At 40.2% G+C, this 17847-nt stretch overlaps 1 protein-coding gene and 1 long non-coding RNA gene across 2 annotated transcripts; both read right to left on the reverse strand.

Annotated features, from left to right (window-relative positions):
* Positions 1-928: 928 nt before the first annotated feature.
* LOC116652154 (protein phosphatase inhibitor 2-like) lies at positions 929-1962 on the reverse strand. Its single transcript, XM_032440116.2, has one exon. It carries the CDS (start codon positions 1833-1835, stop codon positions 1053-1055), a length of 783 nt encoding a protein of 260 aa, XP_032296007.1. The 5' UTR covers positions 1836-1962; the 3' UTR covers positions 929-1052.
* A 2572-nt stretch (positions 1963-4534) lies between these two features.
* On the reverse strand, positions 4535-5180 carry LOC116652161 (uncharacterized). The gene is made up of 2 exons (XR_004305161.2): positions 4913-5180; positions 4535-4841 (listed from the first exon to the last, which is right to left on the reverse strand). It is a non-coding gene; the product is annotated as an uncharacterized lncRNA (long non-coding RNA).
* Positions 5181-17847: the final 12667 nt, after the last annotated feature.

Raw genomic sequence — 17847 nt, forward strand, 5'->3', positions numbered from 1 at the left:
TTATAATTATTTTTTATATATGTTATTTATGTTATTAATTTTATTTATTATATTTACTTTATTTATATTATGTATTTTGTTTGTATTGTTCTCTTTATTTTTTATATTTGGTTAATTTTATTGTTCTTTCTTTGTCATAAATTTGTAGCACTGTTCAAATTTAATTTTACATAGCTGATTCTTAATACGATACTGCTAATTAATAAGACGTCAGGTCCAGGTATTACTTTCTATTTTATTAGGGCAATTTATGCAGCTGATTAAATTTAAGTATTTTGCACACTCGAAAAATCTAATCTTAATGACAGTTAATGGCTCTGGTCTGGGCATTGGCTCTTACAATTTTGATTTGTGAAAATTATTCAAGCGGCCGTATAATAATTAAAGCTCTGATTATAGCACATTTATTTGACTGCTAATTTAAACATTATGCGCAATTATTTTAAACGACTGAAAGACATTTGGCGTTTAGGCCAGAAACCAGTTGGCGTCTGGAAGCAAACATAATATTTAAATGGCGTAACTTGTTGACGAGACATGACCAGAAGATGTTGAGGTGCGGCTGCAATAATAAATCAAAATTAATTTATCTTGGCCAGAAGGAAATGCGTTCGGTAGCCAAAGGAATTTTCAATTACGTTGCAGTGCACAAAACAAAATGTCGAAATTAGTTATTAAACAAAGTTTTGCGACAGTCGATGCACAAAACCCAGAGACAGTTAACCAAGCAATGGAAATTACAAAGCCAGCTGCAGACAAGGATAAGAACAACAGGAAACGAGTGGCCAAGAAGACGTAATTAAATATTCAGGCAGCCAAATGAGCTCGGACAGGAAGAGGGCATCAACGAAACTGGCCAACAATTGGCTTGGAAAGCATTTGGCTAATCTCAAGTAAGTTCCGGCCGTCGGGTTAACAACAATGCCGATTCACTTGAACGTAACAATTTTAATAGACATCGCTAGCAGGCAGTCTTAATTTGAACAGGAGAACATCAAAATGCATAACATAAATTAGCTTCAAATGCCAGATGAGATCTACATATCTGTGGCCTAGGCATTTCTTGGCGCCGTCTGCTCCGCCCCGTCCTTTCCCAACTGCTGAAGCTCTCCCTCAGCTGCAGGGTCTCCAGCTGCTATTGTCACTGACTGTCGAACGGGAGGGACATCTGGCAATAAATTCATTTCGGCCATAAGCTTTTGGTAACAGGGATGATCTTTGCCGAAACCCGGCTCGACTTCTGCTGGTTCTTGTAATTCTTCAAAGCTGCTTCTCGATGTCGCCATGGAGCCCAGTAAAATCGGTGATCCTAAAGTGCTTCGGGCGGAGGCTTCACCAGGGCATTCCTCAAGCTCACAGCTTTCCATGCCCGGCATTGTCTCGTCCTTAATGCTGACCTCCGAGCTGATCATATCGCCGAACTCCTGGGCAATGAGGCGACGAGCAAGCGGCACTGACAAAAACTCCTTGTAGTGCAGCTTGCGACGACGCTCAAACTCCAGGCGACGCACCTTCTCATCCACCGATTCCGGATAGTCTTCGTCCACCGACGAATCGTCCGAGTCGGCATCCATGCCGAAAGCCGGCGTCTCCGATTGTGAGGCCAGGCGCAGCTTCTCCATCAGCGTGGCCGTGTCCAGATCATGCGGCAAGTCGTCATCAAACACAAACGGCGTCTTCGGCTCATCGATAATCATATGGCCGTAGTCCTTGTTGGCCGGATGAAAGGTCGCCAGAACATTCATCTCATCGAACTTGGCCGTCTTCAATATAACAGTGTCACCTAGATTGGCCCCAACCTTCAGTATGCCCCTCACGCTATCATTTCCCTCCATTTGTTTTCTGTAACTGCGACTAACTCTACAAAATATACGTATGATGAAAATACTAATTATTTTCCTTGAATTTTTTAATATTTTTATAACACTTGCAATTGTGTCTTTTATAATTTGGAAACTTTTACATGTTATGACAAGTGAGTCGCAGCCTAAACATGAAATGTTTTCCTCCAATAGATCGCCAGCTTTCGATTTAAATTGAGCCCGAGATAGCTTTACGATACACTTTTAAATTTCGAGGACCCGCGTCTGATTAATCTCTCGTTGGTTGGCTGTCAAGCACTTTATGGGCAAGGCGGGGCATCTAGTCGTTGGCTGCAATCGCTGACATCAGACCGCAAAGTAAACTCATTTTGACGTGTTCATCATCGGCAGCTGCAGCCATCGGCTATAGAGAGAAGCTGAGCGAGTTGGAGCAGTGCTTTATTATTGACCCGGGTTTCTATACCCATGCAGAGGGTATTATAATTTTGTCATGAAATGTGTGACGCACAAAAAGAGACATATCCGACCCCATAAAGTATATTCTTGATCAGTATCAGCAACCGAGTCGATATATTATTCATCTTGCAGTCTAACTCAACTTTAAAGCTATCTTTATGAAACTTTGCAGAAGTGCTTCTTTCTGTTGCAGGCAGTAAATATGTGGGAACCAGCTGAATCGGAAAACTATTTCATATAGCTACCATAGGAACGATCAGTCGAAAAGCAGATTGTTGTATGGTTACACGAGCACTATGCATGATCACTATGATCTGAAAGGGTATTAAATCTTCGGCATGCCGCAGATAGCCCCTTTTTTCTCGTTGTTGTTATTGATGTAAACATATTCATCATGGTATGCCAGAGAGTTGTTGCTGTTGTTCCAGAGTGGCAGCTGCCGCTTCAAAACTCTTGAGTGCACATATTTTTGCGCTGCACCGGGGAATGTGGGCAAAGAGCACATGTATTGCGAATTGATTGCAGCACATTATTTCACAATTTTGCCGGCGAATAAACAAGCGCTGGCTAGAGTCGAGTGGAAAAGGCCGGAACCGGGAGCCGGGTGCCGGGTGCCGGGAGCCAAGAGCCGGCACTCAGGCAAGCATATTACGAGCTGTTCTGCTTATCAGCTCAGCCAATGCGACAAACTACACGATAAAACCAACGACACGATGATGATGTTGCTCCAGATGATGATGATTGAATTGATGGCACGCACTGTGGAGTTTCGGCAGCTTTCGGGTAGCTGACATTTGGCTGCCCGGACAACTTTGATTGCTTGCCTTATGCAGAATGCAGCTATGGGCTAGCAGTCTAGTTCGATTTACGCAATTGCAGTTGCCCGATTGGATATCTTATGTAGTCACCGGAAGCCCGGTGCGAGGCCCGCTCCAAGCGGCAACATTGTGTGTGTGTATCTACGAAATACGCCAGCTACGTGCTACATAAGTAACAGCTGGGGTTAGTCTTCTGCAGCTGCAGCTGGCATCCGTTCGAGGCGCAGGATCTGGCTCCGGCTACTTGCTGTTGCCACATATCCACGCAATTTTATGGCAATCATAAATTGCACTTGATTTTTGGCTTTTCCGCAACACAATGCAGCATCCGTTCCGAGTTCGAGCTGTTGTCCGTATCCGCCCACAAAAACCCAATTGAAATTAGCTGTTGAGCCAATTTTGGGGCGTGTCCAGCTGTGGGTGAGAGGAGGAGGCTTTCCCGGTTATGCATATTTATTAAAAACTGTCTGCTGCGATTAAAAGCCAATCAGGCCAATTGCGAATTCCTTTTATTGGCCCCAGCTTTATAAATATTTAAAATTTAATTTCGCCCAACACGGCGCGTATACTTGATGCTGCTCTGGGTGTACGAATACATTTTTCTGCAGCTAGATTAAAATGTGTGTGTGTTTGTATTTGTGTGGCTGCGCATTTCTGCAGCAGTATCTGTAGCTCAATATGTATCTGTATACATATATAAAGGTGTGTGTGTGCCAGTTGAGCTCTCAGGTGGCTCGACTCCGGCTTTGGCTGTATGGCAATCGAAGCGTGAAACGTTGAAGGCAAACACGTTGAGCGCAAATGTAGCGCGTTTCCTTTTTGGCTTTTACGCTGTACTCCCAACCGGGACAAGGACCACAGCAAGGACTACAGCCAGTGGTAGCAGGAGAGTAGAGAGCAGTACCCAGTACAAAAACTCCATACCCAAACACTTATGTGGATGTGGGATGTGTGTGTGTAGGAGCGTGTGGCAGTTAGCTAGTGCTTGACAGCTTGGCAAACAGTTAAATAAAGTTGGCAGCTCTCCCGCTTTGTGGCCGGGTGACTGTTATCCTTGCATGGCAGTTAGCATGAGTACTTAATACTGAATGTGCACGATTTTGGCTTTATAACGAACTTTTGGCGAGATCCAAATGAAGCTCTATTTGAAAGTTTAAGGATCGCTTCTATTTTGCCAAATAAAAAGAAAATATTTTTTCCTAGCCAAACATTTATACACACAGAGATGCAGCCATAAACAGGCAAGCATAATTAGATTGCCGAGTTAATTTAATAAGGGTAATGTGGTTATTATTGGAAGCTTAAATAAATTAAAAACCGTGTAAACAAGAGTGGCCACTATTATGTTTTTGGTACAATTTAAGGCTCGAAAACATAAATAAGTATTGTACCAGATCCCCTCCCTCATTTGTATATACTACATTATATTCAAAGTGCTTTTACGAATTCTTACATTCCTTTATTTTGATAGCATTTCAATGTGATTTGTGTTTCAAGCCAAAAATACGTTTGTGCAGCCCCCAGGCATTGCAGAACCATTTTTTAGTGTGTAGAGTCGGGTTTTCGGATTTAGCAAGAGGGTCCACAGCTGCTGCAACAACCACCGCAAGGGCCACAGGCACTGCCGCCACAGCAACCGAAGCAGGGTCCTGTCGCATAGCACGGACCGCAAACATTAGGTCCAAAACATCCGCCGCCGCAGGGTCCACAGCAGCCACCGCAAGGTCCACAACACATGATTGCTCTGAAAATGATATTTAGAAATTATTTAATTTATTTTTCTAATTTTTTTTTTTTTTTTTTTTTTTAGCTTACCTGAAAACCAAAACAAATTGAGACTACGAAGAGAATTTAGGTGTTACTGTCTAGGCTTGATGTGTAAGAATGATGCCTTCTGGAAGTCGTCAAGTCCGCTCGGGCTGAGGGGATGGATTTTTCAGAGACGACTTGATGTGTGTAAAATTCATTGGAAATTTAAATATATCCATTTGCCCATTGTTTGGGTAAATATTATGCCAGCTGTTCACACTAAAGTCAAGGAAAATGAAAGCTAAGCTGCGAATATGCGAATTTTTATAAATCTACTTATCCAAAAACAAAACATATTAACTCGACTTATTGCTCGCGTAGTCAACACCTTTTGGCACTGGTTCAGCTGGATTTTCTCTAGCTGACAATTGCTGACAAAATTTCGAGTCCTATAGCAATTTCAGGGCACACAATAGAGCGCTAATGAATATGAATAACAAGAAACTCGTATGTGGCGACACGCACACAACTTGACAACAACAAACAGGGAAACAAACAAACAAACAGACAGACAGACAGACAGACAGAGAGACAGTTGGACTGGCATACAAAGCACTCGGAGCCGGGGACAAACTACTTACTTACTTACGAGTACTTTTGCCCACTTATGTGGGGCAACGGCAAACAAAGTTATGCGGCAAGTTGAGCCATTTGTTGTTGTTATTGTCCGCACTATGCAACTGTCTTTTCGCATAATGTCGCTGGTTGTTAAAGTTGCCTCCTTTTTTGTGCCGTGTAGTGCACAACTCACATAAATTACGCGCCAGCAAAAGTCACAGAATGTCAAATGCAGCAAACAAAAAAAAAAAAAAAAAAAAAAATAGTATAAAAGACAAGAAAAACTAAAATAAACGAAAAGGCAACCAAATTGCAACGACTAGACAAAAAGTGCAGCAAAAGTAAAAATGACGATTGCCCGCGGCTGAGTCATCGTTGGAGGCCCAACTCTAGGGCCAGAGCTCCAGAGTTTTGGCAGCTTTACGCCAGGAAATGCAACCAATTTGTAGGAAGCGTCTGCTCCTCCTTTATGTCCCTGGCCGTGGAGGTTCGTGGTTGTGGCCAGACCCGCGGCTCGATATGGCCTTCAAAACTGACAGCCAAGCGACAGCAGCCGTGGGCACCAAAAAATACACGCACACAAAAAACTAACTATGATTTATGGCACAGGAAATCGCAATAGAAAGTTTGCCAGCAGTGCGAATATACCGCCAATTAAATTGTTGAAAATATTAAGAGCTTGCATTGAGATTTCGCATGTAAGGAACAGGAGCAGGAAAAGAGGGAGCTCAAAATGTGACAAAATATTTTATATCTAAAGTGAAAAAGAAGGTTAAGCACTTTTATTTTTTAATCATAATTTTAATATAGAATATGTACTTATCGTTTATTTTCCTGCATAAAGATTTCGCATGACATTATTTATTATTATATTCTTTAAAAAAGGAAATACTAGGTTAAAGACTTCCTTGCTTAAACCAAATATTGAGATAGATTTCTTATTAAGGAATTTCTTATAAGAAGGTTTTGTATATGTCCTTTATTTTCTTGCAGGTCAATATTTATTTGTTTGTTAAATAGAAATTTTATTAAAAGTGAAATACTGGGTTAAAGACATTTTTTAGTTATAATCATAATCTTGACATTGAATAATATATTGAAGAATTCCTTATAAGAAAATCGGTTTTAGCTGTACTTAATTTTGTACCCGTCCCTTTTGTCCTTATGCCCTTATAAACTGCTTAGCTTGCAGTTGGAGCGAAAGTATGCTGCCTTATAAATTACAAAGTTGCCGGAAAATAAACGAACCGAAATCGTACATCGACTTGGAAAACTCATCGAATTTTTCTCCTTTTTTTTGTTGTCTTGGTAGGCGTGCGTAATGAAACTGAAAATAAAGGAAAAGAGCGCAACCAGAAATCATGCAAATGAGTTTAGCAACAGAAATATCTGGCCCGGGGCCATGGCAGCTAGAATTCTCCGGGTCAGCCGTGCTATAGTCGAAATAATGGTCATGAAATGAAAACGAATCAGGGCAATTCACCATCCGCCAGCCAAACAGACAGTCAGACAAGGAAAAAAGCCGAAAAAAATGTTCATACAATGATGAAGATGACGATGAGCCTGACGACGATGATGATGATGATGACGAGGACATGGATGTGGATGAGTCTGATGCCGGGCTAGATGTTGGATGCGATGCGATGCGTTTGCGTTTGCGTTTGCGTCTGCCATGCAGCTGGGCGTGAAAATGCAATTTACTGGCCCCGGCTAAAGGCTCAGGATCAACAGGAATTGGAGTGGGAGTGGGTGTGGGTGTGGGTGTGGGTGTGGGAGTGGTAGGACGAGAACCTTGTTTAAGGGTAACTGCAACAAACAAAAAGCTAGCCACAACAATTGTAATTAAAAGCTGCGCTAGCCAAAATGATAAATATCTCTGGCAAAAGTAAAAAGCGCTTTGGCAAAAAGTAAAACAAATACAAAAACACAAAAGTTTTTACTTTTACTTTTTGCTTTGTCTGGCCGTCGAGCTGTTTGTTACTTTTCACACGCGCACCTCTCCCCTCCCTCCTCTGACGCCCCATCATCCCAGTAAATGGCCGGCCTGGGAGCTGCCATAATACAATTTATACGACAACACTTTAGTGCAAAGTTTATGCGCAGTGTTTACAACGTGCCATAAAAGCCGGACAATGCATGAGGCAAGCGTGGGGCCAGCTGGCCGGAGGATTAGGGCAACGGTTGGCTATAATGTAACCCGTAAATGTACTCGTCGTCCTCGTCCTCGTCCTCGTCCTTCTCCTCCTAAGCTGCGGGTGCGTAACAAGTGCAGCACACGGCCCGCATAAGTAGGATGATATTGCCGGAGCGTAGTCGCAGTCGCAGTTGGTTCCGGAGTTCATTGGCGTCTCGGGCGAGCACAAGTTGTCGCCCTGAATTGACAGCTAGTAAAAATTAAGTAATAAACTAACTTTAACACAGGTTTCGTCTCTCTCTCTCTCTCTCTCTCTCTTCTGTTATGGCCAAAACACAAACAGTTGTGGCAACAACAAATGTGCTCTGCTGCCATAATCCGGACATTGTCTGGCAGCTTGTAAACATTTAACTGAAGTGATATTCGAGCTTTGGCCACAACTTTAATGCGTCCCGAGCAGGCCAATTGATAAGCAAAGTGTGCTGAAAATATGTCGGTGAGCTGTGAAATTAATGCGCCACATAATGGTGAAAATAATTTAACATCACACTAGATGAAGTTACCCGGCCTTGCCCAGGTCGAATGAATAATGTTGAAAAATCAAGTTTGCGTTGCCAGGGCTTGATCTAATACCCTGAATCCATTGAAAATGGGTAAAAAGGGTATAATGTACTTGTGCTCATGTATGTAACAGGCAGAAGGAAGCATCTTTGAGCCCATAAAGTGTATATATTCTTGATCAGCATCAACAGCCGAGTCGATCAGGCCATGTCCATCCATCTGTACATCCGTCAGTATGTATAATCGCAAGGATCTCACAGACTATAAGAGTTAGACACTACAAATTTTAGATGTAGGTGCTCCTAGTGCCTGCGCAGATCGAGTTTGTTTCCGATAATACAAATCGATATCGTCAGCCTGTTTTTTTGAGCAAATTATGTAAATATTAACAGCTAGAGTCACCAACTTGATATGTTGCTTCCAGAAAATTATAATATATAATATGTAATATATAACATAAAAATATATCAAGTATTTATTTGATACCTATCGCCTTTCACCTTCCCGCTACTACTTCACAGCTATAAGTCAAGTAAATAAACTAATATATACTGATATATATATATTTTTGCATTTGTTGTTAAAAGAAGAGGGTTCAGAGTATCGCCTAGACGGGAGCTCCCGACTAGTGCTTCTTACTTGTTATGAATTGTCGAATTTTTTTTCAACCTGGAGCTTGGTACTTGGTACCAGTACTCTCTCTTTCTCTCTGTCTATCTTTTAGTTCTTTCTTTTAAGCCAAGAGAAGGTTCATGTCAGTTTTATATATAGAGTTAGCCCATCAGCTTCGCACTTATATCAGATGCCAAAATTAACTAAACTCCTATTGAACTACTTTCAATGGCTTTTCTATCGAGCAGCTGCACAAACTGTTTACTCTGTTGATGCTCTACACATTCAATTAGTGTTATATAATTTAGAGCGTAATGAAATGAGATAATTATATAGTTAATGGAAAATAGAAATTTAATTAAAACAAACAGCAAAACGCCAATGGCTGCTGCGAGTCAGTTTCAGTCGTTTCAGTCGTTTCGCTTTGTCAGTCAGTTAATCAATTTACAACAAAATCATCAACCAGGCCCAGACCCAGACCCAGCCGAAGCAGCAGCAGGTGCTCTGTGTGGGTGACAATTGTAATAGGCGAAACGAGAAGTTCCATTCATTCAATACCTGAGGCGGCAAAAGCGGCAATCTAATTAATTAGGCAACCGGCTAAATGAAATCAACGCGAGAAAACAAAACAAATTAGACGCAAACTGCGAGACAGACTGGGCTAATATTTGAGTGCTTGGTGGTAATGATTAAGCCTAACATAAGCAACTTTTAAGAAAATAAATTTGTAGACATAATTTGTAATCGGTGGTGCAGACAAATCAATAAACTTCAATAAGTTCCCCCCACGGCCAGTCAATGTTATATTCGCAGGCAATTCCTTCTCCCTCTTCCCACTCAAATCTATATAAAACTAGCCCCAGTCAAATATACGCTCCATTAATTTCAATAACACACACAGGCTAATCAAATCGCCTGAGAGCTCAATTCAAATACTGCCACGCGCCTCGCTTAATTGCTATCAATTTATCCACTCAAAGTGCCACAAAATACACAGCCCAAGTTGCCGAGCTGCTGGTAAACACATCTCTATATATATTTTTTGCTCTCTCATTTTCATAAATTTACGTTAAATTGACTTTGTGACGCGCAGCGCATCAGAATTTAGACACTTGTGACTAATTTGCAACACATTTCCCTCCAAACTTTGGCACACAAAAAAAAATATTAAATGGCCAAAACGGAAATGACAAAAATCACAAAAACCAACGCCCGAAACTTCCTTAACAAAAAAATAGAACAAATACTGCAAGTGCACTTGGTGTACCGACTATTAAATACCCTAGGCAAAAATTAATTCCCTAAGCCAAGCGAAGAAGGTTATTTTCCACGCCAAATAAATTTTGTCTTGAGAATTTCTCAATTTCATTGAGCTACATATTTGTCATACCCTATGCCAGGGTTTGCAGGCAATGGAAAACACAAGGAAAGCGCAAGAGTAGCGTTGAAAATTAAGTGGAAATGAATTGCACGCTTGAATTTCAATGGGGCGTCCGGTACGTTAATGTTTACTCAAGTGGAAATCGAGTCACTGACAACTCGTACCCCCATCCCCCAAACCATACGCTGTCCATTTCCGGCCACAAAAGCCAACTTTGTTCAAAAATAAAAAAAAAAAAACCAAAGGAAAATAATGAAAAAAATATTTGTGCAAAGACAGTGAAGAAAGGAAAAGTCAAGCAAGGGCGAATAAAAAGTGAGCTTTTAATGACAGCCCGTGGGCCATTGAGCTTGTAGGAATTGTCCTTTTTGTCTGGTTTGTTCAAATATTTAAACGCAGTGCAAGAGTTGAGGCATGTGCGAACTGTTAATATATGAATATTAATTAAAATAAACAATAAATAGAAATTTTAAATAGAAACAGATGCCGAATAGGAATAAGAATAGACAGCTTTCAAATGTACTCTGCAACTTTGAAGTTGTCCGAAAGCTACAAATATACTATTAGTAAATATTATTGTTGTTGTTGCCGCAGCAGCTGTTCTGTCTGTTATTGTTGTTGTTGTTGTTGTTATTTAGGAGAAAGTTCTGAGCAGCAAGTTGAGTTAATTTGTATCCACAACTCAATTGCAAAAGTTTAAGCGAGCAAAAGATTTATGAAGTTTTATATGCAATAATATGGCAACCGAGCAGGCAGCAGGCAGCAAGCAGGCAGGCAGAGAACAAAACTCGAAAACAATAAACAAGGACAACAAGACCCGGGCAGGCGGGCAGCCAGGCAGTGCAATAAGTATGCAGCAGGAGCTAAAAATGGATAGAAACCGAAACAGAGTCAAGGCTGCGGGCAGTGCAATCAGCTTTGATAAGCAGCAAAATGGTCAGTCAAATGATAACGATAACGAGTCTATCGATAGCAGCCCCCCATCGAAGTCAAAGCCAAACCGAAAGCCAAAGCCAAAGTCAATGCAGTTGCCGATTGACTTTTATGTCAGGCCAAAAGGCAGCCAGCGCACAAAATTAGTTTCGCCTGCGGCTAAAAAGTCAATTTTCATAACAATTTCTGGCTGGCCATAATGAAGCAACATTTTCTTCTTCTACTACTTCTTGTTGTTGATTTTACTGCTGATTTTCCTGCAGCTCTCGAGCTCCATTTACAGTTCGAGTTATTAAAATTCTGCTGCAAGTTGATTTGCTGCGCAGCTGGCAACGATTTGTGCTATCATAAAATATGTATTTGGCACTCTTATTAAAAAAACATGCACCGAAAGCATCTTCTGGAGTCCAATGACTGAAAAGCCTTGCTTGCAAGCACGAAACACAATTGTTCTCTCTATGACAGCAATACAAACGAGACAGCACATATTGGGATCTCTAACAAGAAGAATTATGTTTTTCCAGCTAATGGGTGTGGATTTGGCGAAAGGTGTAAAACACGTGTGAAGTTAATTTTAACAAAGTTCCTTAAAAATGAATTTGAAGCCAATCGGGTGGTAAACAAAAAACTATTATACCAGCGTTTTCCGTCCATTTACTACAGTTTCGAGTGATATTCAAAATAGTTATATCGCTTGTTTACTAGATTCCTTTGAAGGGCTATAAAACTAAGATTAAAGCTTATCGGAAATGAGTTCAAAGTTCGCCCAAAATATCGCTGAGCCGCGTTTTTCATCGATGAAGCTTGGATTTTGTAAAATTAGTCTCAAACGTACTTTCATAAAGATCGCTAGAAATGAATTTGAATACCAAACGAATGGCAAACAAAAAAGTTGCCATCGTCTTTCTTTCGCGTTTCTGTCACACAAACAAAAGTCCACTAGATAAGTCAGGACAAACAGATTATAAATAAAAAGATTATTTGTTTTATATGTTTTATTTGTTATAAATTAAATGCCAAATTCGAATGCTCTCAAAAAGAGTATAACGAGTTGGTTTATAGTTGAGCGTGTGGCATTGAAAACAATGCAACAACTTTTATGGCACACGTTGCGTATGCGTAATGTCAACTTTGCATATGCATAAAAGATTTCGAGTTGTCGCTGTTGCCGTTGCCGTCGTTGCTGTTGCTGTTGCTGTTGCATAATTTCGCATAAATTTCGCTGACATTTTTTAATCTATGTTGAAAGTTTGCTGCGCACAAAAATGTATAAGCATGCGAACATACATATATACACTCGTATATATCACCATTTGCATAAATCCCAATTGCAGTGCACTTTGCCATGCCCGTGTCCGTGTCTCAATGGCCAAATAAAATATCTACCCCGGCAGCAGCTCAGCTCAGCTGCACTTTAGTCGCTGGCATCTTGAAGATTCATAAAATGTGTATGAGTGCAAAATGTTTTAAATTTATTACAATAAAACGAGCTGGGCGCCGAGCGAGTACGCAAATGCGACATAAAACGCTAAAAGATAAAGCAGCTTGCCAAAGCAATGGCCATTTTTTATGCGCCTTAAAGTGCGCTACATAAAAGCGGGCCAACACACACGCACACGCACAGGTGACTCTGACGGGCTGCATTGATGTGACTATACAAAAAGTGGAAATTGTTGCAGGCACGCAGCTGTGCGGAACAGGGGCAACAGGGAGCGGAGGGGTCGCGCTTATCAGCCAAAGGCAAAAGGTGGCGCCTCGGTTTCAGTTTCAGTTTCAGTTACAATTTCAGGCCATGTTTCGGTGGTTGTTGCCGCTTCTATCGGCTGCCTGTTTTCCTCTGCGGCTGTTCATCAGCTGCCCCACAAAGCAGACGCATTTATTACATTGCTTTTGCACAATTTTGTTTACTTTTTTTTTTTTCTTTTCTTCTCCGCCGGCCTTTTAACTGAAAAATTGGCACAGTGCGCCGCTTGGCATGCAAAGCAACCATTACAATTATTTCAGCTTCTTCTTTTCCTTTTTGCTTTTTTGCCTTTTACTTTTGTTGCTGCCATTGTCAGTTGGCCACGCGCCTGCCACGCTTCGCTGGCCCTGGCCCTGTACCATCCCGTCTCTCTCGCTCTCTGGACTGGTTATAAGCATGCCGCATAGCGACGCAAATCGGCTTCCATTTCGAGTTCTCATGCGAATCTAATTGCAGCGGGTATATTGGCTAGACAGATATATAATCAAAGAATAAATACATTTAATGAGAATTATGTATTAAAATTATGATAAAGCTAGACTTAACATATGCAAATTAAATAATTTGTAATATGACTCTCGGAAATTTCATATCAATCAATATTAGGCGGCCATGAAAAATAAAATGTATGTGCAAAAAATGCCCGAGTTGTAGAGCTGTGCTTCAAGTGGGTGAGAACGAGACAGTCTACAGTAAACAGTGAGAATGAAGAGAGCAGCAGCTGCAAGTAATGCATCATATTGTATTTGTGTGCATGTGTGTGTTTGTTATTCTGCACGATTGAAAGAAGCAGATAAGATCAGTTGACAAAAAGTCTTTACGATGGAAAGAAGAAGAGCAGTTGGACTTCAGTCGAAGCTGCCTGGTGGCCCGGTAAGAAGCTGAGTGTTAGTGTGCGCTAATATATTTGAAGAAAAAAGAGCACTTCACAAATAAGAATGAGCGAGATAGTAGAGCTGCAGGTCTTTACGAAAGAAAGAAGAGTACAGCTTTTTATTGCTTTTTGTTGCTTCAGCAAACGAATTTTTGCTGTTCTGAAAAAATGAAATAATTTGTAATAAAAATAGCAAAAAAGGTTATCAGCCTTAAGAGGTCCAACAATGTGTTTTCTAGGGTATTGTATATTAGACTACTTGACTACTTGTTTCTATCAGTAGTAGCTGTCTACGGACTTGAATGTTCATTGAAGTGTGTGGAAAATCAATTAATGTGCTGTTTCCTTTTCAAGTTGTTTTAAAAGATTTACGCATGGCTTCAGCATGTGTCAAGTGCAACTCAAACAAGCCTGCGACCCGAAAGAAAGCAAATCAATTTTGAAAAAAGGCTCCCGTTGCCAGAGAATGGGATGAGCTGCTGTGGATTGGCCAGGCCGATTCTGTTGTGTTGTGGTTATTTTCGCAGCTCGCTTTGATAATGAGATCAAAAACAACAACAGAACTAAAGACGTAGCCGATGCTGAAGCTGTGTTATGTATGCGTTGGCCGGTCGGGGCTTGGGGATTGGGGCTGGGAGTATATATTGAGCTGGTTGAGCAAATATTTGGCTTCTTGGCTTTTTGTTGCTGACAACTGACCACAAAATTTGTTTAACATGCCAAGCAACTCAAATTTCATGCCGCATTGCCTGTGCAACTGACCCACTTTGCGGGCTGGCTTTTGCAATGTGGCTCGTGCTGAAAGTGGGCGGGGCTGTGGCGAAGAGCAGAGGCAGGGCAACGCCTGAGCAAACAGTGGCAAATATGATGGTGCCGATGACGCTGGCGTTGACGAGTGGCGACTCATCCGAGCAGCACACTCTGCTCTGTTGCCAGTGGCAACTAAAAGCCGCAACAATTTCATTAAATTTACTTGATGGCATCCCGAAAATATGACAAAGGGACTCTGCAATTGTGCCCAAGTAATATGCCAGCTGCATATTTACACACGAGCGGAAAACTGGCATTCCTCACTGTGCGTGAGCCAGGTGCACAGACACATACACGCACACAGATAACCCTTCCTTAATATGTTGGTATTTGGTAACCAATTCGAAATTGTTGGTAATTGGAAATGCGACATACGGTAACCGCAATGCAAAACATTAACTCAGCTGTTGACAACAAGTAATAAGTGAATTTAATATGTTGTTGATTAATATGTATATCCCCATTTCCAGTTGATGTACTTTTGCGACGAAATATAACAATTTGCATAAAAAAACAACAAGATTGATAAAGCCCAAGTACAACTAAGAAGAAAACACATTCCCGCAAAAATAAAGCAATTGGTGATGTGTGTGAGCGAGAAGGCGAGAGTTGCTAATGCGAAAGACAGAGAGCAGTATACGATTGAAAGAAGCAGATGAAATCAGAAGCGCGGGCACAAAGGCTTCACGATTGAAAGTACAGTTACAGTCAGTACAGGCTGCCAATAATGAATGCTTACAGCGACTACAATAATTTTTGAAACGAAAATACAGTATGTCAATAAAGTGTTTTTACTAACAAAAAAAAACTAATTTTTTGGGTTTAGTTGAAAATAAATGTACCTAAAAGTGAGAATTTTTTTTCAATTATAATTTATTTCGATTCTATATTTCTCCTAGAACTTAATGGCAAAAAGAATTGTTAAATAACATTACCCAAACATTTTATAAAATTAAAAAACTAAAAACATTCACATTTTATGCTGTCAATAAAGTGTTTTTACAGCTACGGTAAATTGTTTTGCCGTTCTCTTTTGGGTGATCCCGTTAGATTTGGGCCCATGCGTTTTGGCTTCTCTTGTGTCTTCGACTTTTCTTGTCATTTTCTATTGCAATTTATAACGTTTTGCTTTAATTTTATGAAAAATAAAATGCCAGGAAAAAGAACAACTTTTGAAGTCGCTCAGCTGGTGTATTATAACCATCAGATGGGACGTCAAGTCTCGGAACTGGCTGATATGTTTAATTTATCAAAAGCAACGATATACAACATATTAAACAGAGCCAATAAGGAAGATAGGCTAGAGGCAAAGCCAGTATGTGGTCGACCCTGCAAAATTTCTGACAGAGATAAGCGAAAAATTCTGAGAAAAATTGAGAAAAATCCACAAATTTCGCTTAGGGATATTGCTCAGGAGTTCAAGGAAGAAAGTGGTGTTGATGTGTCACATGAAACTGTCCGAAAATTACTGAATTCCAATGACTACACATCACGAGTTGCCAGGAAAAAACCTCTACTATCGGCGGCGAATATTTTGAAGCGGCTATCGTTCGCTCAAGTCCATGTAAATAGTTCGAACGATTTTTGGAGTAACGTCATATTCTGTGACGAAAGCAAGATGATGCTATTCTACAACGATGGGCCATCCAGAGTCTGGAGAAAGCCACTAACAGCGTTGGAAAACCGCAATATTATTCCAACCGTTAAATTCGGAAAACTATCAGTGATGGTGTGGGGGTGTATTTCGAGCAAGGGTGTAGGAGATTTGACCTTCATTGAGAATACCATGGATGCTAGACAATATCTGAGCATTTTACAGACACATCTCGTCAGTAGTGCACAGAAATTTGGATTCTATGAGGACAATAAGCCAATTTTTAAATTTTACCAGGACAATGACCCGAAGCATAAAGCTCATATGGTAAGAGTTTGGCTGTTGTACAACTGTGGAAAGGTGTTAGACACTCCACCACAAAGTCCAGATATGAATCCAATAGATGTTTGTGTGGTCATATTTGAAAAAAAAAGTCGCAAAGCGGAGTCCAAAATCAAAAACTGATTTAAAAGCTGCTGTACTGGAAGAATGGCAGAAGATTCCAGAAACATACATACAAAACCTTATTGTTTCAATGAAACGGCGATTGCAGGCTGTATGTGACGCTAATGGCAGCCACACAAAGTATTAAAAAAAAATATTCCTGTTTTTTTAACATTGTTATTTAGTAATAAAGTTTCGTGTAAAAACACTTTATTGACAGCATAAAATTTGAATGTTTTTAGTTTTTTAATTTTATAAAATGTTTGGGTAATGTTATTTAACAATTCTTTTTGCCATTAAGTTCTAGGAAAAATATAGAATCGAAATAAATTAGAATTGAAAAAAAATTCTCACTTTTAGGTACATTTATTTTCAACTAAACCCAAAAAATTAGTTTTTTTTCGTTAGTCAAAACACTTTATTGACATACTGTAAATAACTTTAAGAAGAGCAACAAAAAGAGTTTGTAAGCTGTTTTCTTTAGCTATTAATTAACTTTATTTACCAAATAATATTATACAAGCTAAGTATAAATAAAATACAACAGATGGGCACGTTTTTGGCTCTCAGCCATCTTACCACATGCTGTTCTAGTACTTATGCTGCATGCGAAATGCAAAAAAGGTAAAGCTGGTTTTTGAATGACTACATATGCATTTTAGGCATATGTTTGTAGCAATATTAAGTTTAGATAGTGCTCCGAATTGCTTAAGCATTGTCGAACATCGGCCTATTTTATATACATATGCATTTCATGCAACAAAAATCATATGCAGAATATTGCAATGTAAAATTTGTCATTAGGCGGGTCAAACATGAAAGCCGGGTGAAAAACTAGGCAATTTAACTGTTAGTGATGGCTAATGGCTGCCTCGGATTAACGTATAAGTGTAAAGAACATTAGCTCAGAGCTTCTACGATCAAGTCAGAAGCAAGTGCACTCCGAGGCAGTTAGCAAAACCGTAGTATATGCCGGGTACAAGTCACGCACACAACTTTTATATTATTAAACATATTTTACAAATTAATTAGTTTCGTACCAAAGAATCAGTTGAAGCTGCAAGGTAACACAGATAAGGGCTTGCGTATTAATATGCATTTACGCGCTCTAAAGAATGTTAGCAATTCAAAAGTGAGAGAGAGCGAGATGGCATTACAGCAAACATACCAATTGGAGTAAAGAGTCATGACAACTGCTGGATCAACATGTACGATTGAAAGAAGAAGAGTCAGCAGTATAAATAGAGCAACGCTTTGCAATTGAACTTCAGTTAACGCTGCAAGGCGTCTGGCAAG

The sequence above is a fragment of the Drosophila virilis genome, unplaced genomic scaffold (genome assembly GCF_030788295.1).
Source record: "Drosophila virilis strain 15010-1051.87 unplaced genomic scaffold, Dvir_AGI_RSII-ME tig00000644, whole genome shotgun sequence".
Classification (NCBI taxonomy): Eukaryota; Metazoa; Arthropoda; class Insecta; order Diptera; family Drosophilidae; genus Drosophila; species Drosophila virilis.

What these genes read in the sequence shown, in the direction of transcription:
- LOC116652154 (XM_032440116.2), bottom strand. Translation starts at nt 1,835, where the DNA reads ATGGAGGGAAATGATAGCGTGAGGGGCATACTGAAGGTTGGGGCCAAT.